Source organism: Psammomys obesus, unplaced genomic scaffold (assembly GCF_907164565.1).
Source record: "Psammomys obesus unplaced genomic scaffold, mPsaObe1.curated_primary_1811, whole genome shotgun sequence".
Classification (NCBI taxonomy): Eukaryota; Metazoa; Chordata; class Mammalia; order Rodentia; family Muridae; genus Psammomys; species Psammomys obesus.
This window is the reverse complement of record NW_026587215.1, coordinates 2,648,489-2,673,311: the sequence shown is the minus strand read 5'-3', so window position 1 is coordinate 2,673,311 and position 24,823 is coordinate 2,648,489. Positions and strand designations below refer to the sequence as shown.

Genomic DNA, 24,823 nt, shown 5'->3' with positions numbered 1-24,823 from the left:
ATGGCATTCAGGAGGCAAGTGAAGAACTTTGTGAAGAATTACTCAGAGGCTGAAATAAAAGTGAGGGAAGCAACTTCGAATGACCCCTGGGGTCCCTCCAGCTCTCTGATGCTGGCCATCAGTGACATGACCTTCAACGCCACCTCCCTCCTGGAGATCATGCACATGCTGTGGCAGCGACTCAGTGACCACGGGAAGAACTGGCGCCACGTGTACAAATCCCTTGCCCTCATGGACTACCTCATCAAGAACGGCTCCAAGAAAGTCATTCAGTACTGCAGAGAGGGCTTCTGTAACCTTCAGATGCTGAAAGATTTTCAACACATAGACGAAGCTGGAAAAGACCAAGGTAACAGTTGGTAAAAATTAGACAGTGCACCTGCCAACAAAGGCCCGAGGGCCAGAGTGTTTAAACCCCGAGCCAGGGCAGTTCTTGACTTGGAGACTGTCCTGTTGTATAGTGTAGGCTGTCCTGAGCTTGCCCGCCTGCCCTGCCCTCCCACGTGCTAGGATGACAGTGCACACCGTCCCCCTGGGCTGGCCACCTTTTTTCTCAGACAGCAGTGATTCTCTTCTTTACCCTCTGTGTTGACTGCGGCACTTGAGACAATAGTGTGTTTGTTTTCAAAAGAACATAGAACACACTTAGGGTCCGGATCCAGTGACTCCTCATAGGAAAGAAAGTACAGCAAAGGAAAAGAAGAGGCACAGCTGGGTGCGGTGGCACACACCTGTAACCCCAGCACTCAGAGGCAAAGGCAGGCGGATCGCTGTGAGTTCAAGGCCAGCCTGGTCTGCAGAGGAGTCCAGGACAGCCAAGGCTACACAGAGAAACCCTGTCTTGAAAAAAACAAAAACAAAACAGAAAAGAGGAGGCATAGCAGTTTGTATATTGATGTCACTATAATCCGTAATTATAATTAGTTTGGAATTCAGTCATAAATTAGAGAAATGTTTCTGGGAATTCTGGAAACTCCAAAGTCTATAGAGATGGAAAGACTTAAGAGAAGTACAGAAATTCAGGACATAAAACAATTCTGGGTGTGGAGAAGACACGACATAGAAAGGGCTGTGTAGAGTACTGACATGAATTGGTGTCAAATAATTTGCAAAGGTTAAGGTCAACATTCCTTTCCTTTATATTAGAAACACAGTTACAGTTTATGTATAAAGTGATAGGCTTTAAGTCATGGGAGAATAAAGTTTACCCTTTATGGTTACCGCATTTTAAAACTACATTTTAGAAAAATACAAAAATTATACAAAAAAACAATTTTTGTATATTTTTGTATATTATGTTTCCATGTGCCGTTCTCCACCCACCCACAGTGTCTCCAATTACTAACATCAGTGAGGGGCGTTTGCTCCGAATGGCAGCCAGTGTTGATGCCACTAACATTCACAGTTTATATGCAGCACTATTCTGTAGGTTTCAGAAGGATAAAGTGTCTGACATCCACCACTCTAGGGTCTTTCACTTCCCTAAGCATGCCTTGCTATGACCCACCTGCACCCCCTTGGCCCTGGGAGCCACTGGTCTTTATAGTTCTACCTTTTCCAGATGTCATGATGCTCTGAAGCCTCTGTAGACCGGTTGCTTTCCCTGGCAGAGCACCCCAAAGTTCCTCCAAATCCTTCCATAGCTTGAGAGCTAGTTTCTTTTTGGCTTCCCTCTTCACAAAAAGTTTTGATGAGGTGTAATTCACAATACCATACAGATTGCTCACTTGAATACACACACACACATATGTATATGTACAAGACTGTTTATATAAGGTATGATAATTATAAGGTTGTTTATTATAACTGTGATATCTATATCAACACTTGCCTTTTGTGTTCATTTATATTAATTTTTCGAGTCAGAATCTCATGTGGACTTGAGCTTATTAAGTAGCCGAGTTGATTGAGTTGACCTTGAACTCCTGATCTCCCTACCCCTACCTCCCAAGTGCTGGAATTAGTGGTATGTGCTACCAACATGCCACACTCATATTTACATTTGTAAGTGCACAGTTCGGTGGCGTGAATTACATTTACTGTGCTGTGAAGCCATCACCACTCTTGCTTAAACAGTTTTTAAAAAGCACACTGTCAACATTAAGCAATAACTTCTCATTCCCATTCCACTAAGCCTCTACTTTCTCTCTTAATTTGAAAGTCCCCTCATATATACATAGAATTTTACTATATTTTTTTCTTTTCCATCAGGCTTATTTCTGTTACTCTGTGGTCCTTGAGGCTCATCCATGTGGTAGGATTTATCAGAACTCCATGCTTTTATGGTTGAATAACATTTTATTTCCTGCATATTTAAGCAAATCGGTTCATTTGTTGATAGGTTGAGGGGGTGGTTCTACTTGTGAGCTCTTGTGAATAGTGCTGCAGTGAACATCTGTGTGCCAGTTCAGGCCTCTGCTCTCAGTCCTTTGAGGTGTATGGAAAACAGCCGAGTTGCTAGAACATGTGCTAATATCAGTGCTTGGCCTTTTGAGGATCTGCTGAGCCTGCTGGAGTGACCGAACCATCTCACATTCCTATTAGCAGTGTAAGAGGATTTCCTTTCTCCTGTGTCCTTGCTAACGCTTGTCATTGTATTCATCTTAAAGTAATCCTACTGGATATGAAGTTGGGTCTCGCTGTGCTTTTGATTTACATTTCCCTGAGAATCATGATCTCACCCATCATGTCCCTGCTGGAGATGCATCTGTTGTCTTTTAGAAATGTCTTTTCAAGTCCTTTGCCTATTTTCAAATGAGTCTTTTTATTGTTGCGTTTTGAAAGTTCTTTATATATTCTGGGTATAAGACCCTTACCAGACAGGTGGCTTGAAAGTACCTTCTGCTCTTCTGTAGGCTGTCTCTTTGCTTTCTGGATGTATCTGTCCTCCCATGCACAAAAGTTTATTGTTCTTTTTTAAAAAAGAGTCTTACAATGTATCTCTAGCTGGCCTGGAACTTTTTTGTGTACACCAAGCTGGCCTTGTACTCACAGAGATACATCTGCCTCTGCCTCCCTGGTGCTGGGATTAAAGATGTATACCACCACATCTTGCTAAAAGTTTTAAATTTTGATGAAGTCTAATGTATCTTTTCATTTCATTGTTTTACTTTATATATCATATATATAACAGATTATTATCAACTACAAGATCATGAACGTTTATGCATATATACATATATATGTTGTTTTGGTTTTTTTGAGACAGGATTTCCCTGTGTAGCCTTGGCTGTCCTGGTCTGGCTTTGTAGACTAGCTGGCCTTGAACCCCCAGAGATCCTCTTGCCTCTGCCTCCTTGAGTACTGGGACTAAAGGCGTGTGCCACCACACCCAGCTAATTTTGCCTATTATTTTCTTCTAAAAGCTTTGCATGTTAACTCTGTCTTAGGGTTTCTGTTGCTCTTGTGAAACATAGTGACCAAAAAGCAAGCTGAGGAAGAAATGGTTTATTCGGCTTACACTTCCATATCACTGTTGATCATTGAAGGAAGTCAGGATAGGAACTGAAACGGGATGGGAACCTAGAGGCAGGAGCTGACGCAGAGGCCATGGAGGGTGCTGCTTACTGGCTTGCCTCCCATGGCTTTCTCAGCCTGCTTTCTTATAGAACCCAAGGCCACCAGCCCAGGGATGGCACCACCTGCAATGGGCCAGGCCCTTCCTCATTAATCACTAATTAAGAAAATGCCGTGTAACTGGGTCTTCTGGAGGCATTTTCTCAATTGAAGTTTCCTCCTTTCAGGTAACTCTAGCTTTCGTCAAGTTGACATAAAACTAGCCAGCATAGTTTCTTATTCAGATCTTCGATTTCTGTATGATTTGAGATAGGGAGCCTACCTCAGATGCTTTTGCATATGGATGCCCAGTTAGTTCTTAACCACCTGTTGCAAGGAATGTTCTTCCCCGTTGAATTATACTGGCTCCTTTGACAAGTCATTCTGTACTCTAATCTGTGTCCTTATAGGTGTGTGTATCTTTTCATATGCCAGCATACTGCCCTATCTTTGCAGTAATACTTGAAATCAAGGAGTATGAGTACTTAAACTCATTCTTCCTTTTTTAATAGCACTTTATTTATTCCTGATCCCTTGCATTTCCTTGTGGATTTAGTGTTAACTTACCAGTTTCTGTTCAAACAAATGGCAGATAAAATTTTGATTGGGGTTGCATTGGCTCTCTAGACAAATTTGGAGAGCGTTGCTCTCATATTATAATTTTTTTTCTTCTTTTTAAACTTTTTTTTAACTTTTTGAAATTATAATTATATCATTCTCTTTCTACATACTCCTACCTTGCTCTTTAAAATTTATGGCCTCTTCTTCTTTAATTGTTGATATATATACATACATATATATTCCTAAATATATATATTATTAAATACACAAATACAACCTGATCAGTCTATTGGTATTGTCCATATTCAGATCTTGTTTAGGCAGCCATGTTGATAGCTTTCATGGATATAGCTTCTGATAGTTCTAGGAGACATATCTCACAGCAAACTTCCCATTCCCCTGGCTCTCACAATCTTTCTGACCCTTCTTCTTCTGTTAGGACCCTGAGCCTTAGGTCCGGGAGTTGTGTTATAGATGTACCAGCAGGACTGGGCTCCACAGCTCTGCATTTTGATTGGTGTGGTTCTGCAATGGTTTCCCTCTGTTGTGAGGAGAAGTTTCCGTGATGAGGGGTGAGAGCTACACTTAGCTGTGGGTGTGAAGGTAAATATTTCAAATATAGTTAGGGATTATATTGGTTTAATAAAATGGCAGTCATAGGTTCTCCTCCAAGATCCGTGACTTCACCGGCCTTGAGTAGTTGGCTAGGATTTCAGAACCAGGCACAAGTTCCTTCTTGTCGAGCAGGGCTTAAGCCCAATTAGAAGACTGTTGTTTGCTGCCACAATTTGCATGCCAGGACTGCACCCTTAGTGTTACTGTTCCATGTGGTCGTTGATGTGGGTCACAGGCAGCGTAGCTGGGTAGCACTGTCGGTTGTTTCCCTCCTTTGGAAGCTGCATGGCACCTTCTGGTACCATGAAAGCCAGTCTTCCGGGAGGAAGCTTTCAGATCAGAGTCTGCTCAGGTCCTCTGGGGTTGGCAACCAAGGGCAGCAGCAATAGCCTGACATATTTTGTGTTTGGGGAATCTCTTGGACAACCCTGACCAACAACTCAAAAGAAAGCTTGTCATGCCTGGTTGTTGTGTTAGATAGTCTATAGTTCTTGACAGGGAGTACTTTCAGCCAAAATTAGAAATTTTCATTTAAACTATATGCATATATTTGTATACTAACTTACATGTGTTATATGTATCTTTAGGTAAATTGGTAATAGTATGTGCTGGTTATAACTTGGCACAAGCTATATTCATCTGAGAGGAGCGAACCTTAGTGGATAAAATGCCTCCATAAGATCTGCCTGTCGGCTGGCCGTGGTAGCACACGGTTAATCCCCACACTTGGGAGGCAGAGGCAGAAGGTTCTCTAAGTTCCAGGCCAGCCTGATCCTCACGGCGAATTTGAGAGTAGCCAGACCTACACCGAGAGACTGTCACAGCAGGAAAGCATGACAGCACGCAGGCATGCGACTGGAACAAGCTGAGAGCTCATTTCCTCACTATCAGCGGGAAGCAGAGGGAGCCAACAGAACTGGTGTGAGTCTTTTAAACACTCAGAACCTGCCTCCAGGGCCACACTTTTTCCAGTAAGGCCAGACCTCCTAAGCATCCCCAAAGTATGCCACAGCTGGACACCAAACATTCAGATGCAGGAGCCAGCCAGGGACATTGTTATTCCACCACCACACGCACGGTCTCAGGCATCTCAAGACTTGGTCCCAGTTGGTGGTACTGTTTAGGGAGGCTCAGGAGGTTGTACTTGCTGAGGATGTGAGTCACAGGAAGGCTGTAAGCACTGAAGGCCTTACCCTTTGTCTGGTTTCCTCTCTGTGCTTCCTGCTGGGGTTGAGGATGTGAGCTCCCAGCTTCCTGCTCTGACCACTGTGCCTGCTTGCTGCCGTGTTTCCCCTTTATGGTGGACGCCTACCCTCTGGAACCATAAGACAAACACGCCCTTCCTTCTGTAAGGTGTCGTGGTCTAGGCATTAGAACATAAATGGGGCGAGTGCAGCTAGCCTTCCCTTGTCCTTGCTTTTAGGGGGAAAGCTTTCAGGCATTGAGTGTGATGTTAGCTATGCATTTTTCTCTTTTCTTCCTTTCTTTTTTTGTTTTGAGACAGGGTCTCACTATGTAGTGCAGGCTGGCCTGGAACTCGCAGCCCTCCTGCCTCAGCCTCCTGAATGCTAGGATTATAGTTTGTGACAGCATATCGGTGCCCTGAGGATTTTATGTTACTCAACTCAGGCTGAGTGGGTTTTATTCTATTCCTGATGACTTAGATGCATTTCAGTTTTATTATTATTAATGCTACTATAATATGTGTGCATTTTTACATGTGTTTGTGCATTTGTATGTGTGTGCATTTGTACATGTATGTCTGCATTTGTATGTGTCTGTATGGGTGTGTGCATGAATGGAGGTGCATACATGCAGAGGTCTGAGGTCAGAGTTTAGGAGTCAGTTCTCTCCTTCCACCATGTGGATTTTGGGGATCACACGTGGGTCATCAGGCTTGGTGGCAGTCTCCTTTGCCTTCTGATCCATTCTGCCAGCCCTTGAGTGTATTCTAAAACCAAGAAACCATGTTGGGCTTTGTCAAATGCTTTTTATGCATCTCTTGAGGTGATTATGTGTTTAAAAAATTCTTTTCTCCAGGGAATATGGTCTGTGACCTTGATTTTCTGCATTCCTATCATAAGTCAGATTTAATCATGGTACTCAACTTATTTTTTAAGTGTTTATTTTAGATTAGGTTTTTGGCTTAATGATGAAATTGGAGAACTCTTCATGAGTTTTTATTCTGCTCTGCTTGATTCATTCAGAAAATTTTATACAAATCAACTTTCATGAAGATTAAGTTTTTATTTATTTATGAGATGAGGTCTCACTATTTTATAGTGTAGTCCAGGCTGGCTGTAAATCCACAATCTTCATGCCTCTGCTTCCTGAGTCACAATATAAATTCATTTTTACAAGGTAAAACAATGCTAATTAAAATGTGTAGGTTTTCCCTTGAAAATTCCAAGGCAGCTGTTTTATCACCGCATTAAGGGCTTGCCTGCCTTTGTAAAGCAGAGAGGCTAGTCCCTGCTCTGGAGAGCTCATGAGCTACTGAAGAAGGAACTCAAGAAGTATAGAATTACAGGTATTCAGACAGACCTATTTATGCTCTCATTAGAGCTTTTCTGTGAACATTTAAATCCATCTTCATAATAGTTTTTTAGATTCTCTAACACTTGAGCTTAGGACCAAACATGCACGCCAAGGACACAACAATGCAAGTTCTCTCACTGAGCCAGCAAGAAAAGCAGAGATCAGAGCTGACAGGTCCGCAGAGGCACCGTGCACTTGCCTGTTCACTTTGGGAAGGCGCCTTAGCCATTGATTAATAGCATTGGCACAGGTCACATTTATTCATGGGATATTTACTAATAAATGAAAATAATTACAGTTTCACAATACATGAAAATAATAATAAATGAAAAAAATCACATTTATCTTCCACACACCTCCCAGGAAATGCTGTATTGTAGGAGAGTCGCTCTTGGCATAATTCAGTTTATATTGCAGTGTGCCTCTGTGAGGATGGCGGATGTGCTGAGAGGTGCTATTGATGGGCTAGCTGGTCAGGAGATTCTGGCTCCCGATCTGTCCCTGTGCTTTTATCTTATTAGCCTTCAATGTAGGTTGCTCTGTCAACAGGCCCTGCTAATGTATTGTTCTGTGCTGTTCCTAAGAAGTTTTTTCCCTCTAAAATGTTCATTTCTTGCTGTCGTTGAATTTCTCTCTAGTCTTCAAATCCCTGCTTAGAGACCTTTAGAGAGGCATGCCCTCTCTTCTTTCTCTCACTGAGAACTAATTATTGCTATGCTGTTTCATTCATAACAGTTCAGTGCCCTTTATGACACATTGTGTGTATATCTGTGGTGTATATGTCTATATCATTTCCTTAACCAGATTCTGAGGGCACATGCCATGTGAGTCATCTTTTTACCATCAGAACTTAATACATTAAAGACAAAGAAAGGAGAGATACTTCCCCCTTCCCCCAATTGTATGTCCCTTGAAAAACTGCTGGGTAAAAGTGGTGTTTCTGGTTTAGAGAAGAAAAGAGGTATAGTGTGAGGTCACCGACAAAGAACCAGAACACACTTTCATGCAAGTGAGTTTTTGTGGACAACTGTCCTGCACACAGATCCTGAAGAGATGATCTTCATGATCATCTAGGGGAAAAAGACTGCTGGCTTTCTTGGTTGGCCCTTAAATTTTCGGTTCTCTTTGTGGAGGGTGGGGAAGCTGGTTTCTTTTCAGAACTCCTTTGGCTATTCCCCACAAGTTTAATAAGCTATGATTTCATGTCACCCAATTAAGAACAATTAATCTTTTTCCCCTCTTTATTCCTTAACCCATGCATTATTTAGACATGTGTTACTCAATTTCCCAATAGTTTTGTTTTTCAAACTAATTTCTAAATAGTTTTGGGTTTTCTAGCTATCTTTTTACTGATGTCTAGTGTAATTCTGTTGGGGTCTGAAAACAGATACTCTATGATTTTGTATTCCTCTAAATGTATGGACGTGTGCCCTGGCTTGGAATGTGGGCTGTCTTGATGAATGTTCCTTGTGAGCTTGATGAGAATGAAGTAGCCTATAAATGTCTATTACATTAGCTTTTACACTGTGGAGTTGAGGCTCTCAGTGGACGTGTAGACACTAAGGACTTATGTCTCTGTGCAGAATCTATACTGTCCAGCAGCTCCCTTCTTTCCTTGGACAAATTTCCTTGGTCTGATTTCAGACGTGTCTGAGGTTAATTATGCTTTCTGAAGGTACTCATGCTGTCTTTTGATTAGTGTCTATATGGTTCATATTTATAGGTTTACTTTGAGTTCTAATCAGGGGCCTGAGTCTTTTAAAAGGCTAGTCATAGACAAAATAGTTTTCTTAGCACCACCTCCTGTGGTGTGTGTGTGTGTCTACAGAGGGCAGAGGAGCATCAGGTACCCTCCTTTATCAGTCTCTGCCTTATTCCTTTGAGCCAGGGTTTATGCTTTTCAGCTGTGCTAGTAGTATAAGCTTGTGAGCGAACACCTTGGCTTGTTACGTGGGTGCTGGAATCTGAACTCAGGTCCTTGTGGTTGTTCAGCAGTTGGTCTTGAACCACTGATCCATCTATCTACTTTTTCTTCAGGAACAGCCCTATCAGGTCTAAGTTGTCTCCCTCCCCCACCCTAAGGGTATGACTATGAGTACTTGCTACTATAACCAGCTTCTCCATTTACTTTTAATTCTTAGTGTGTTTTTATATTTAAAGTGAGCCTCTTGCAGACAGTATTCAGTGGGATCTTGTTTCTTGGGACCATTTCTGTCCTTTAACAGGTGCAGGTGCAGTTAGCTCACTGGCAACTCTGATTCTGAGAGTTGGGTTAACAGCTGTCACATTTTTCACTGTTTCAATTTGTTGCTCTTGTTCTTTGCTGTCTTTCCTTCTTTTGATCCTTTCTTTGTTCCTTTCTTCTTTCCTTCCTTGCTTGCTTCCTTCTTTCCTTCCTTCCTTTCACTGGTGTTTAAATCCTAGACATCATGTACACCAACTACCTGCCTCTTTGTGGCTTAATTGGTAGCTTCATAGATCTCATCTTCTCTGCTTTTCTGGTGCATCAGTGGGACATCCTTTCTCCTCATTTTCTTGTACCTTCAAGTCTGTAGTGTATGTTTACAGCCAGTCTGGCCCCATTATTAAATATCACTAGGCTATGATTTGGCTAAGTATCTGAGAAGCTTGGTCTTCAGATAGTGGAACTATTGCGGAGTAAGCAGTGGACCTCTCAAGATGTAGAGCCTAGTGCGACGTCTGTCGGCATTGGCGTCACAACTTTGAGGAGAATTATGGGACCCCAGTCCCTTCTTCTTCTCTTTCATGTTCTAGCCATGAGGTGAACAGTTTTTACAACGTTCTGCCCATTCCAGGCCCCAAAGCAACAAGGCCAATCAGTCATCATAGCCTGAAATCCAAAATAAGCCTGTCCTCTTTAAAAGTTGGTATCTGTTACAGCTAGGGGGCGCTGATGAGCGCATGGTCCACATCTTCATGGGTATTGCTAGCATCGTATAATAACAAAATAATTCTAAGCTTTTCCTCCCATACTTTATATTATTGCCATTATTCATTTTGCAGCTACATAATCAAATATATCACATCATTACAGGGTCTCACATAGCCAGGCTTTCTTTGAACTCACCAAGTAGCAAAGGATGACACTGGATTTCTGATCCACCCCCCAAGTGCTGGAATTACAGCTGTGGCCCACCAGACCAGGTTTCTGAAGTGCTGGAGATTGTACCCAGGGCTCCTTATGTGCCGGGAATCACTCTCCCAACTGGGCTACATCCCAGCCCTCATTGTTAGCTACTATCTTAAACTGCTATGAGATTCATAAAAAATAAGGAAAAGAAAGATCTTTGTTTTACCTTTACTTACACCCACTCTGCTGCTTTCTTCCTTCATGAAGGAGTGTTTCTGGCTTTTGCTGTTTTGCTTTTTATTAAAGAATTTCTTTGAAATTCCTTGCAACACAAGAATTCTGACAGCAGATCCTTTAGTTTTGGTTGGAGAAAGTATTTCTCCTTCTCATTTGAAGGACAAATTCAGAGGGTACAAAATTCTAGCCTGACGTTTTTTTCTTCTAACTATTTTAATATTTCTCTCCATTGTCTCCTTGCTTGCATGGTTTCTGAGGAGATGGTGAATATGATTCTTGTCTTTGTTCCTTTATAGGGAGGGTTTCCCCACCTCTGGCCTCTTTCTTTACCTTTGATTTTCTGGGGTTTGAAAATGATATGCCTGGGGTCATACCCCTGTCACTGCTTGACATTAATTTGGGAGAAATTCTCAGTGGCTATTGCTCCACGTATTTGTTCCCTTAATTTCTTCCTCTTGCTTTCTTTAATTCCCACTGACAACACATGTTTCCTCATGTACAGATATTCTGTTCCTTTTATTTTTCATGCATCTTTGGGTTTCTACTGATGTTCTCAAACTTGAGGGCTCTTCTCTCAGCTGTGTCCTGTCTAAAGTCAGCCCACTAAAGATGCTCTTTGGTTTTTTTTTTCCCTCTTCCTGTTTTCTTTTTGGTTCTCTGAGCTTTTCTATCTCTCTGCCTATACTGCTTACCTATTATCACACGGTGCCTGTGTTACACATCAGCGCCCTCAGCATCAGTCATCCCTGTTTCACGGTGATCCCAACATCCCCGCCAGATCTGATTGTACTTTTCATGCGTGCTCTGTCTCTTCAGACCGTGCTTGTCGCCTTTTAGTCTGTCTTGTAATGTTTCTCCAATCACTGGGCTTGATGAACAGGTGGGAGGGACTGTGGGAAATAGGCTTTTCTGCAGTGGTGTCATGGTAAGGAGAGGAGGCAGAGAGAATGTGTCCATTTTGTGCTTAGGTCTCTGTTGTAATGAGCCTGTGCCTCAGGGATGAGTTTCATGTGTGCTTTTCATTTACCCTACCTGTCCCTTCTTCAGGAGCAGATGGTTAGAGTAGATCTGGGTTGGGTATTTCTCTTCTCCCCTATTGGTGAGATTCACCATATCCTGTCAGATTAGCTCTAGCTAACACATTTCTGTGAGGGCAGAGCTTGTTAAGAAATAAGAGTGCTCTGGTATATTAAAAAACCCAGTTCTGACCCTATCCCTTCCTCAACAGAAAGAACTGGGATTTCCTGTGCCTGATTTATAACTAAACATCACCATACGTGCATATTTATAGGAAAAGCATAGGGTTTGGACTATCCAGAGCTTGAAGCATCCACTGAGCACCTTAGAACATATTCCCGTGATTAAGGGGGTCTGCTGGGTTATTATCTCTTACAGAGATGGTAAGACAAAGCTCAGTAGGATGCAAGGCTGCACAACTGATTAAACCAAATACAATTAGAACTCATGTATCCTGATGCCATTTCATCATATTCTGCTACCTTACTAAACATCCTCTCAGAGCTGAGCCTGTAAAAGGCTGTAACAATTGAACTTCTAGAGTGAGCTTAATTAAAATTGTTTGTAAAATGCCCAGTGAAACGTGAAACTTTGTCATACTATCAAATCATACACTTAGACAAATATGGTATTCTTCTAAAACTAGATTTTAGGAAATATGTTGATTATACATTGATAAGTGCCTTTTTATTCCTAATTAAGTAAGTTGTCAAATCGCATTTGCTTTTATTTACATAGGCCCTTTTGTGCATGTAGTCACATTTAAATTAAAGGCATATTTCAAAAATGGACACATTTTAGAAGAACAAAATTTCAGTGTCATTAGAAAGCTATGTTAAGCCATTTTCCTGGCAGTAGCATCTTTCGGTAACATTGCCATGTTGGCTTTCTAGGGCCATCTTCAGCCTCTCCCTTAGGAAACGCACATCCATATTCATGGTTGGTTTGTGCACAGGATGCTTCTGCTTCCCTGACCTGCCCCCAGCTGAGTGGTGGGCCACACTACTCATTTATTCGCCCACCAAATTTTAAACAAACTAACCTTCTAAGCCCTCGACGGCAGCTGTGCATCAAAGTTGTGTAGAAGCAAATATTCTAGAAATATAATGCGTTTATTTATATTCACTTAGGCTGTAAATGACTAAAATCTCTTGTGGGGTTGGGGGGGGGGTTCAGATTCCCACACAAGGAAAGAAAACACCAGATATTAGATTTGTAAAGATTTAGACAGAGAGAGAACACAGCACAGGCAGGAGGTAAAGGCGTAAGCCAAGACTGTCCCCTTTCTAAGCAACTGTAACTTAGAAGATACAAGCTAGTTACAAAAAGTTCAAGGAAAAATCCCTCTTTTTCTTTTAAGGTAGGGTTTCTCTGCATAGCCCTGGCTGCCCCAGAACTCACAATGTAGACCCAACTGGCCTTAAACTCACAGAGAACACCCCCCAGCCAGCACCTCTGCCTCTTGAGTACTGGGATTAAAGCCAGGCCTTGCCATGCATGGCAGAAAGATGGCTCAGCTGTTAAAGGCTAGGCTCACCACTAAAAAGGCAAGAAAAATATCTTTTAAACGCAGGAGTGTTTACTTTAGATGTGATTAGCCAAGTCAAGGCTACAAAATCAACAACTGCAATTTGGGAGTATTGCTCCTTGTATAGAGGAGTCTAGACTCAGGGTTGCAGGAGGCCGACAGCTCCCAGTCAGTGTGATGTAGCAGATAAGTACTGTGGAGAAAAAAAAATACAGAAACAAAATACCTATCTAGTTTCAGAGTGGATCAGACTTAATGTTTTCTTATTTTCTCTACTGTTGTCAGACAGCACTAGTCAAAACTTTAATCGGGCTACAGCTGACGTGTGGTTGCAGACTAAATGCGGTTGTAGATGTGCACCAGGGGGCTAATTAACACAGCCTCCCTGAGCTCATTTGCAGAGTAGGTGAGTTATGCATTTACTGCAACAGCCATTATTTATGAAAAAATTGTTTCCCTTAACGAACACACTACAGGTGAGGGGTCATTAGGAGCCTGTGGCTTTAAGTTACATCACTGCACATTTAAGCAAAGTGCCTTTACTTAACCCAGTGGCATGGTTCAGCTTTCTGTTCTTTTTCAACAAATGTAGTCGGATTGGTAATTGTGAGAGCCAGAAGCAGGACTTGAATTCATTTAAAGTTGAGTGTGACCTTCACCCAACTGCTTAGTCTTCTCGCTGTACTCCTTATTTACCGTGCCCAGCAATGACAGGGAAAGCAAACAGAAGAGAGCGCAAGCAGGCCAGTGTTGCCAGTGCTGTGTCAACAGAGTTACTCACTCTGGGTTCTCATCAAATAAAATAGCGACGGATCATATGCCAAGGTCAGTCAAAGAAATTGAGGTGTGCACTTGTCATTTTCACAGAGCCCGTCTCTGCTCTGTAACTCACAAATGCTTTGACTTTGGGCAAGTTTCTTCATCAGCGTAAGCCTTGCTTTAATCTCTTCTGTAAAGTGGACTTCATAATGAGCTCGGAGGGTGGCTCTTAGGGTTAGAGATGTGTTTAAGGGTTGGCCACATAGCAAGCCACCAGGCTAATACTGTTAGGGCCGAATCTTCTAGTATTTGCATTTCCTGGGACATACGCTCTCACTGAAACAGAGCTCAGTGTGTGCTCTGAGGCTTGCCTGTGGGCCTAGATAGGGATGCAGTTCTCTGCCAGCCCTAACTCTGTCTCCATGCCCATCATACTCCTTGTCATCCTGACATTATGGTCTTGATTTCCATCCCAATTCCTTTACTGCCCCCATATCTCTCTCTCTCTCTCTCTCTCTCTCTGTGTGTGTGTGTATTGTGTGATGGTGGTAACGAGGTTCTTGTGTTTGCATCTCTGATTTTCATGGTGGAGGTGTTGAAGGTTTGTTGCCTAAATAGTTGGATGGCCACTGTGGCTCTATAGGCCCAAAGAAGGGACTAGTGGCTCACAGGCATGTGTGTGGAGGGTGGGCAGGGAAGTTACCTTTTAAATACTGTGTCATTGTTTATAATAATCAAATAACAATATGAAAAGGAAGAAAAAGAAAATGGAGGGAGCATTAATCCCATTTTTTATTATTATGATGAAATACCAAAGGTAACTAATTTTATAAAGAAGTCAGTTAGCTCACAGTTCTAGAGATTTGGTGGCAAGGAGGCAGCACCTCTAGAGAAGACTTCATGGAAGCTGGAGTCACAGGACTGGGAGGGAGAAATCCATCTCAAGGCAGGAAGCCAGAGAGTGCTGGGTCTTTTGCAAGAACATGCTCCCCAGTTAACTTAGGCCCTCCTGCTAGGCCTACCTCAGAAATCCTGTCTGCATTGCTAGACTGAAGAAGTTGGAGTAACACTAGTTCCCAGGGACAGCTCATATCATGCATCAAGTTCAGCGAAGGGGAGGAGGGGACAGTGGTCCTGGTGACATCTCACCGTTTATCATTTCATGCCTGTGACTGAGATGGTTTATTGTTTGACTGTTTTGTTTTTTTTTCTATACATTTGCTTAATTCTTTCCTTTTCCAATTCTGCCAATAATATTTAGGGATTCACTTAATTTAGATTTATCTAATTTAATTAGCAATTGCAAATTTTTTAAAAACTCGCTCATACATAGTGTTAAATAGCATTGTATAAAAAACAAAGACCTAGGTGGCAAGCAGTCAGCATTTAAATGCTCTTATATCGAACAGAGGACTTTAAAAACCAAGGCAGGAGCACAGGACGTTGATAAGTGCATCTAGGGCTAAGAATAGGGCTCAGTGGTAGTAGAGTATTTGCCAGCATGTGTGAGGCCCTGGGTTTGAGGCCAGTACTGCAAAAAGAAATAATAAAACAAGCTCGCCTATACCTGGCCAATAGATGCTATCGACAAATTTTTGGGATCTAGAAGAGTAAGCAGCTGAGAATTATCAAGGAGAGTCACTCTCCAAAGTCTAAGTAAATAAAGATGAGTATATGTCTTAGTAAAAGTGTCAAATAGTTGCCTGTAATCCCAGCGCTTGGGGAGGCAGAGACAGGCAGATCTCTGTGAGTTTGAGGCCAGCCTGATCTACAAAGCAAGTACAGGACAGCCAAGGCCAAAAAAAAAGGTTGTGTGTGTGTCAAATAGGGTTTTGAGGAGCATTATTGCCTTGCAAGCATGAGGACCTGAGTTCAATCCCTAGTACCCACATAAGAAAGTCAGGTCTCGTGGCACATGCATATAATCCCAGCACTGAAGAGGAGACAGGAGGACAATTCCTGGGGCTCCCTGGCCAACCAGCCTAGCCTCATCAGTGAGCTCCAAGTTCAGTATAAGACCTTATCTAAAAGAAAAGGTGTAGAGTGTGGAGTGTAGAGGTGATAGTCGTGGGCCATATACCTGATCCACAGGGCACACTGTAAAGCTAAGATATTGAGATGTGGCAGCAGGGAAATCAAGAGTTCAAAGCCAGCCTTAGCTACATAGCAAGTTTCAAGTCTGTCTGAGCTCTGTGAAACCGTCTCAAAAACAACAAAACCCAAGAACTCTTGAAAGGCTAACGTTAAGAATTAAAGGGTACAAGGCTAAGAGAGAACCAAGAGGCCCCCCAGCCTCTACTACCTTCATTTTATATTTCCCATGTCCTGGCTGCAGGCTCAGACGTACTCCTGACACTGTGTTCTCCTACCTGCTCTGAAGGCCTGAGGCCAGGGCTGCAGCTGTCTGGAAGCTGCAGCCTCATGCTAACTCCTCTATGAGTTTAGTTCCTTGCCTTCATTGTTTCCTTCTCCAAGAAACATCCCACCTGACTCCTCCCTAGAGTGTTTTCAGAGTGGGGCTAGTCAGATCATATTTGACTCTGCTTTTAATTCTCACTCCCAACCAGGGCAGTGAAGATGGAGAAGGCACTTGTGGGTCTTCAGTATGGTTATATTTGCACTGGGTGAATGAAGGGCCTCAGCCACTTCAGGCCATCTCTTACACGCACGCACGCACGCACGCACACACACACACACACACACACACTCATACACTTTTTTTTGTGTGTGTAGCCCTGGCTGTCTTGGAACTAGCTCTGTAGACCAGGCTGGCCTTGAACTCAGAGATCCGTCTGTCTCTGCCTCCTGAGCACTGGGATTAAAGGTGTGCACCACCCTGTTCAGCCTGTGCTCTCTTTTTATGACACAATACTAATAGAATTGTAATATGTCACCTCTAATTCCCTATTCTCATTTATAGAAAAGGCAAAACTGCCTTGGTACTTTCTCAGCATGAAGACAGATGTTCTAATGAAACTCTATTACTATACCCAGAAGCACAGTTTTGATGGTTGGTGATAATTCTGAGCTAGCTCAAGTTGCCCCATTTTTTCTTAGTGTTGTCTGATTTATAATGCTCCCATTATTCTGTCACAGAATTATCTGGATATGTTGTCCAAAGACGCTATTTCAATTCCCTATTGGTGAAGAACACATCTCACCCCTGCAGAGAAATGGTAATACAAGTCATGATTGATTTTTAAGTATCTGTCCATTGGACCCCAGACTATCAGCTATGAAATTGTTAGCGTGCTGTTGGGGTGGGTGTCCTTCACAACTCAAGCAGAAGGGTTGATGAATCAGGGAGGCAGAATGGATCCTAGCTCTCACCCCCACAGCTGCATTCAAGGCCTTAAGTTCAGAAGCTACTGGGCTGTTAACTTCTAAGATAACCTTTCTATCCTAAATATGGGGACTCTACTGGATGGACTAACCAATGTCCACCCTGTAAAGAGGAAGGTCAACACAGGGGAATAACTTTGTCCGTGTTTCCAAGCAAAGGCACAGTCAAGTAAGGCCTGACTTATTCTCAGAAGGCAAAAGAGCAGAGAAAGACAAACCAGAAGATCCAGAAGCCCTTCTCAAGCCAAGTGACCCCGAGGACCAGTTTCTCAATTGGCCTTGACAACAACATACAAGCACGCAAGCAAACAAACAAAGGTTAAGTTTGCTCATCTGCATGAACTTAAGCACCCAACAGGAAAGTATAGCCAAAGACTATAGTGATTGCTATGGTTTGTTTTTAACAGTCTAAGGGAATCTTACTTGATGGACAATAGGCTTAACTGTGAAAGATGTTATTTAGACAACTATTTCTCACTAATTATTTTTCTTTTTAAAAACATTTATTTTATGTTTATGGGTGTTTTGCCCATGCGTGTCTGTCTGTGCACTATGTGTGTGCAGAGGCCAGAAGAGGGCGTCAGGTCCTCTGGAGCTGGAGTGACAGACAGTTGTGAGCTGTCATGTGGGTACTAGAACTTGAACCTGGTTCTTTGGAAGAGGAAGTGCTCCCAACTGCTGAGTCATCTTTCCAGCCCCATAATTCATAATTTTCTTAATAAGGAAAATGCTGCCTAGATATAGGACATCATGGCCTTGGTTTAGTTCAATACTGTAGCACCTGCCTACAGCCAAGAGAAACAAGCCTGCTGTTGTCTTAATCTAAAAACCAGATTGTGGTGACATTTCTTCTCTTTCCCTGTCTAGCAGCCCTCTGGGAGAGCCCTCACCCTGTGGTTTTCCTATTTTCAATCCTGGCTCTGGGAATAGCTTTATTGTCTGTGTGACTCTACATGGTGGTTGATGCTCCCACTCTCCTATGTAGTACAGGGACTGGAGTCTGTGGAGCCTTGGGATTTTTAAATCCCCCCCCCAGGTTTTTTATACAGTTCAATAGAAGGTAGGAAAAGATGGTGTTGCTGAGGTGGTACAGGTAGACAGTGGTAAGACCAGCACTTGGGAGATGGAAGATGATGAATGAAGAATTCTAGTCAAGCCTCAGTAAGTGATGTTCCAGTTTGGAAGTCTCCACATCCATCCCTGTATCCCAATCCAGAAGGGGCTGAGGAGGGTACCTGGTCATCAGGAACACCGCTGTGTCTGGTCAGCAGATGGGAATGGGTTTCACCTCTTCACAATCTGAATGGCGCCTTCATCTTCCCTTGTATGGTCTTTACCCACTTATGAGGATTATGGTTCACAGAGAGACCCCAGATCAAAGCATATTTAAATTGTTTGATAAGATTTTTGAGAGTCTTCATGCAGAAATCTTCCACCATGGTCCCTGAGTAAGGCAGTACCACTGGAGAGGTGTCGTCTGGTAACTGGCCTTTGGGCTTGGTATAGTCTCACTAGTTTCAGATAGTCCCAGATCTTCTCCAACAGGTCATCAAAATTCCAGCGGTGATGAGCAGAGAGGGGTATGCAGTGAGGCACCTTACAGGTAATATCCAATTCCTCAACGGAGATCTGATCAATCTCGTTTAATACGTAGATACAGGGGATATAAACCGTTTCCTTCTATCACATCCGTGAGGGCATCAGCAGATGCCCTTCTTAAAGCCAGTCTTGGCGGGGGGAGGGTTGCTGTTCAAGCGAATCCCAAGCCTTCCAACTCATTTTCAGTTATTTTCCTATGTCTTAAGGGTTTTAGGACATTCAGAACTATCAAGATGGCATTACATGTGTGGGCCACTGCTGTGACTTGGCAACCTTTCCCATCCTTGGTACCTCCAATAATACCTGGGGGCTGGATCTTGGCACCTTGTATCTGCTGACACCAGGCACAGTGGTCAAAGTAGTAAATTCAGAGGCCGCCACTTCAGAAGACACTCCTGCTGGGTTACTCAGCAGAGCGGACTCCTCCACAGATGGAAAGCCCACAAACCCAATTCGAGCATCACCTGTCTTGGCCACATCAAAACTTTCTCCTGCCCCCCCCCCACCATCTTTTGGAGTAATGAGTTCTCTTGGAAGCTTGGCAAGTTGAGCCTTAGGCACCCCTAGGGGCTGTGCTGCAGCTTTGTTCTTCTGAGTCTGAGCCCTCTCTCAGTCTCTTAGTGCAGGAACCTGGCTCTTCCTCTTCCTCCGTGTTCAGCTGGTGCAGCTCCAGTGCTTCAGGTTCTTTTTCCAGCCTTGGAATTTTTTTTTAAATAAAAAGTTTTTTGAGGAGCAACAGGGAAGTGGAACCTGATCACCCATGCTCAACCCCAGGTTCCACATGGTGGAAGGAGTGAACTGACTACTGCAGGTTGTCCCCTGACCTCGACGCTAGTACCGTTGCCTTTGGTATATGCTGGCACATATGCACACCAGATAAATATAGAAGCTTCTTATTTTTATCGTCCCAGCATGTGGGTCTTGAGGCTAGAGCTCATGTTGCCAGGCTGGCAGCTTGCTCCTCTGCCCATTGAGCTTTCTCACCAGTTATCCTTTGGATTCTTTGAAACAGTCTCCTAAGTAGCCCTCGCTGGTCTTGAACTTGTGATCCTCCTGCCTCAGCTTCAAGTATGCTTACACCATCACAAGAATATAAAAGTATGCATGGGTGAAAACAACTTTAAAGTAATATTTTATTATTTTTTTGAGTACTTCATATATGCATACAGTATATTTTATCGCATTCACCCTCCCAACTTCAGTATTTTTTTTTTTTTTAGTAACTCACTGAGTCCAGTTTGTGCTGGGTATTGGGTCCTCCACTAGAGTGTCTACCTACAAGGGACCATACCTTAAAGGAAACTGACTCGCCTTCCCCGGAAGCCATCAGCTGTCCGTAGTTTCCCAGGTAGAGGTGAGGACTCATGCATTCCTTCTGCCTCTGTGCTAGAACATTGACCAGCTTGATCTTGTGAAGGTCTTGGTCAGGCAACCATAGCTGCTGTGAGTTCAGGAGTGCAGTCCTGTCATGCCCGGAAGGTACTGTTTGCTCCAGTTCTCCTGCTTCTCTGCTTCTTACAGTCTTTCCGTCTTCTCTTCCTCGATGGCCCTTGGGAGGAGAGGGTGTGATATAGATTAACCCACTTACGGTTGAGGCCTGCAAAGGCACTTGTTTTCTGCACTTTGCTGAGTTGTGAGTCTCTGCACAGAGAAGCTTCTCTGATGAGGTCTGAGATTGCACTAATGTATGGGCATAGATAAATTAATTTAGACAGCAGCTGAGACTTCAGTCTGTTTAGCAAACTAACAGTCATAAGTTCTCCCCTTGGGGCCTGCGAGCTTCCCAGCCAGGGCTTCCTGGCAGATAATTTTGATGTGAGGATTCATGACGTACCTGTAATTCCCAGCACGTATCTTTCTGAACACTGCTATTTTACTGTTGCTTTAACTATCTCCTTTGGAAGCCTCTGGATGAATATTGGGGCCTTGCTGTCTGTTCTTTACGACTTTCAGGTACCCTTTTCTTGTTGCATCCCTGCTGTACTTCATGCGTGGGTAGTATTTACTTCCATCAGGTCTTTCTTCAGCTGTTTGAGTCTAAGATATTGAGGGTGTTTTTGTTTTTATTTTTAATCTCAATTTTGACTGTAGTTTCATTGCTGGGATGCTTATTTCATTCCATCATATCCATCTGTTATTTCACTTATGCTCATCTTTGTTTTGTTTCATAATTCCATGTTCTTATTTATATATGTGAGTCTTGCATTTTAAGCATGTGTTTGTGTATGCGTGTATGTTGTATGTGTGTTTGCACATGGATGTGCATGGAGATCAGGACAACTTTTGGGATTCAGTTTCTTCCTTTCCCTTGTTTGAGGCAGGGTCTCTCTTGTTTGAGTCACTCTGCCACTCTCTGCTAGCTGGACCATGAGCTTCTGCCTGATTCTCCTGACTTGTCCTCCCATCTCACTGTAGAAGTGCTGGGATCAGAGATGGGAGCCACCATATTTCACTTTTTCTGTGGGTGCCAGGGATCAAACTCAGGGGTCAGGCTTGCGCAGGAGACACTTTTATCTTCTGAACCACCTCCCTTGCCCTCCGTTAATGTCCCAATGGTTTATTTTAATGTCCCAATGGTTTATTTTAAAAGCATTTAAAGAAAAAATTAAAATTCTATAGAATATTGACTCTGTAGAAGATTCTATAGACACGTTTCATCTGGGGAGGAATTAGACTTATTGACCATCTGATGTGGTTAGAGTAATGGCTTTAGGCTCATCGGGAAGGAGGTTCTTCCCACACAGCTCCGTGTGCTCACTTTGCCGCCACGGTAGCTGCTCTGTTTCAGCTACCCTGTCCCCTCCTGGCCTCTAGTACGGGACTTACCGAACTGAGCCTTGTGGTAGAAGTAGGGTGCTGCAGACCCAGGCTTGGGTAACAGGTAACTTACCTTGTGTCTGTGTCTTAAGGCTGTGTTGTGCCCCTTCTTCTAGGTCCATATAAATATCTGTAAATGGATCTACCCCTGAGAAGAGTGAGTGCCGTCCCCATCTCACCTTCCTTTCGTAAACACAGACCCCTCCCATCAAAGGGAGATGAGGGCTAGATCTCTGTCTGACACCTAAGTTGCTCAAGTCCTAGCCGCCAGATCAAGGGCCCAGCAGCCCTGTGGCTCTAGCCACACATATGGCTTTCTCATTTGTCTCTGTGGAGTTTTTTTTTTTTTTTTTTAATCTTGTTTTTGAGACTGGCAGTGTCTGTTTCTGCTGGGTGGTTGGAGCAGAGCAGTACTTTGAAGCATGACCTTTCTGTGCCCTGTGCCAATGCGATGAATGGGCTTTTGTCTTGTCTGTTTGTTTTTACAGTGCTGTGGATGGAAGTCAGGACCTTGAGGATGCTAGGCAGGTGCTCCACTTGAGATCCCCTCCCAGCCCCTGACTGAAATAACCCGGTCAGGTACTCTATGGCTCAGTGGTGCTCTAACTGTGGGTCAGGACCCCTTGGGGGGGGTTACATATCAGATATATCCTGTATATCAGATATTCATATTATATTTCATAACAGTAGCAAATTTAGAGTTATGAAGTAGAAACAAAATAATTCTATGGTTGGGAGTCACCACAACATGAGGAACTGTACAGAAGGGCTGCAAGAGTTAGGAAGGTGGAGATCTGCTGCTGTAGATGCGTCTCACTTTCTTCTGGGCCCTGCCCCTCTGAGGCTTCTTAGAAGTTAGATTGGAAGGAAGGCAAATAGGTAAATAACTTAAGCTGTCATAGGCAGCAAATGATCTAAGCTAAGGAGATGGAGAGGGAGGTTCGGCTCCTGGGTTTGGCTGGTAGACCTGGTATCTGAAGGGGGCCGGTGTTACACATTTATATTTCCCACTTAGAATAGAAGGAAAACTCACTACAAAAGGAGGACAGGAAGAAGAGTGGGTTTGGGTAGGAGACAAGGGTGTTAACATATTTTCGAGTGTTGTTGAAGGCGGACATGCCTTTCTGCAGCTCTCCTTTGAGTCTCTCCTTCCCCAGCATTGGAGAAGCGTTTCCTTGCCAGTGCTCAACTATGCCACACACTTCCTTAATGTCCTGCGGACAAACAAGTATAGTTTTGGCCTTTGTGGGTGCTGGAGGAAAGGACATCTATCAAACGGGCAGCTCCAAACTGTGGCAGAACTCTAAAGGACTCGAGTTAGGTGTTCTTTGAGTGGCTAGGAGGAGGGCCTGGCCAAGTCTGAGGCGCAGGTCTGTGTAACCACCTCACTAAGACCTCTGTGACTGCACCCCACATCATCTCTAGCATGACACCCTTCCATCCTTTCTTTAGAAACTGCTCTTTGGCCTGGAAGTGGTTCACCCCGCCGAGCCTGAGTGTGCAGGTGTGTGCACTTGTCTCACGTTCTTGCCGTGTCCTCAGTGCTTAGAACACTTCCTGCACTGTTTGAGAGATGATTAAACGACCGCAGAAGCACATGTGTTTGGGCACTGGTCTGCAGAGCTGCTGTAGTGATTCTTGTCTCCTAGTCTCAAACTCTCTTGTGTTTGAGAGGGTGCACCAAGTTGACCTTCTGCCAGATCTTCCTTCTGCCATATTGATCTTGGCTCAGTCTAGGTCTTTAATATTCTTATCTGTAAAAATAATGTTTATCAATATTTTGTCACATTTTTGTGCTCTTATTTTTAAAATATTTGTCATTTTTACTTTATGAGTATTTTGCCTGCATGTATGTATGTGTGCTGTGTGCATGCCTGCTGCTCACCGAGGCCATAAGAGAGTGCTGAATCCCCTGGAACTACAGCTCACCATGGTTTGAGCCACCATGTGGGTGCTGGGAACTGCACCTGGGTCCTCTGAAGAGCAGCCAGTGCTCTTCCCCACTGAGCTGTCTTGCAGCCCTGTGCTGTGCTTTTCCAATGGGGGTTGTGTATTGTAGCCCCCCTCCCCCAGCCATAACAACACATGGGACTACTTCAAATCGTGTCAGTCAGTCCTTCGCATGGATCCCTTCAGTTCACGGTAAGAAGAGGGAGTCCTTGGATTGCAGAGCATGGAGTGAATCTTAGCTCCGAAAATTTGTGGTTCTGAACCCTGTCCTATTCCTTTCTTCTTTCAGACATGAAGCTGTTGTCCTTCCTGTACTGTTACAGTTTTATTCTGTGTCCTCCTTCATGTCTTTTCAGAATCATATTGCTTAGAAGTGAATGGATGCATTGCTGTTGTTTGTTTATGTCCTCCTTGAAACAGACTTAGGGGCTCTTCTTGGCTTTTCTTACTTCTCACTCTGGTGCTTTAGAGAGGCCTGGCTCGTACAGAGGGCAGCAGAATGGTAGCTGGGAGGTTAGGCAGAGTTAGATGAGATGCCTACTTGCAGGTGATTTCTTTCTTATTTTGGGCAAAATGCAGTGTCCTGGCCTTCCTGAAGCTGCTTCTGCTCCCTTGGGGGAGGGAGTCTGATGCTCCAAGTTGCACCAGTGCAACTGTCTTTCTGCTTGCTGTGCCTGCTTGCCGCTTAGAGCCAGTGAGCTGCTCTCACATTCCACCGATCCCCACAGACTCTAAGTAGAATGTTCCAATTCTAGCCCATAATTTCCAGTTTCTAATTGGGGGTATTGCAGGAGGCTATTTTAAGCCAAGCAGCTTTCTCAGGCAGCTAAGTTGTAAATTGGCTACCAGCATCTCTCTGCAATCTGCTTCATTTACACCATAGCAAGGAGAACATTTGAAACTTTTTGATAATGTTTCTTTCTTGATTCATTCACTCAGTAAATATTTATTGAATATATGTTATGTGCCATCAGTGTCTGCAATTGGACTTCTCTTGCGGGGTTTATATTCTTCTAAGTGAGGAAAGCAAACAAGGAGCGAACACACAGGTGATAGGTGGTGGCAGGTACCACAGGAAGAAGCAAATCAGGACAGGGAGTAGACTGATGAGGCGGGGCTTCTTCTGAGGGTGGCAGGAGGAAGGCTCTTCTGAGGAGAGACCAGATGAGTCAGGCACCCAGCCATGCAAAGTTCCTGGAGGACACAATAGCTGC

At 43.6% G+C, this 24,823-nt stretch overlaps 1 protein-coding gene and 1 pseudogene across 1 annotated transcript in view; one reads left to right on the top strand and one right to left on the bottom strand.

The window, feature by feature from the left end:
* The window catches only part of Enthd1 (ENTH domain containing 1), a 106,035-nt gene continuing 81,212 nt past the window's right edge, over positions 1–24,823 (top strand). The window contains exon 1 of the mRNA XM_055603077.1: positions 1–349. Coding sequence (XP_055459052.1) covers positions 1–349 — 349 coding nt within the window. The remainder of the gene's footprint in view (positions 350–24,823) is intronic.
* LOC129673252 (developmentally-regulated GTP-binding protein 1-like) lies at positions 18,528–20,208 on the bottom strand (annotated as a pseudogene).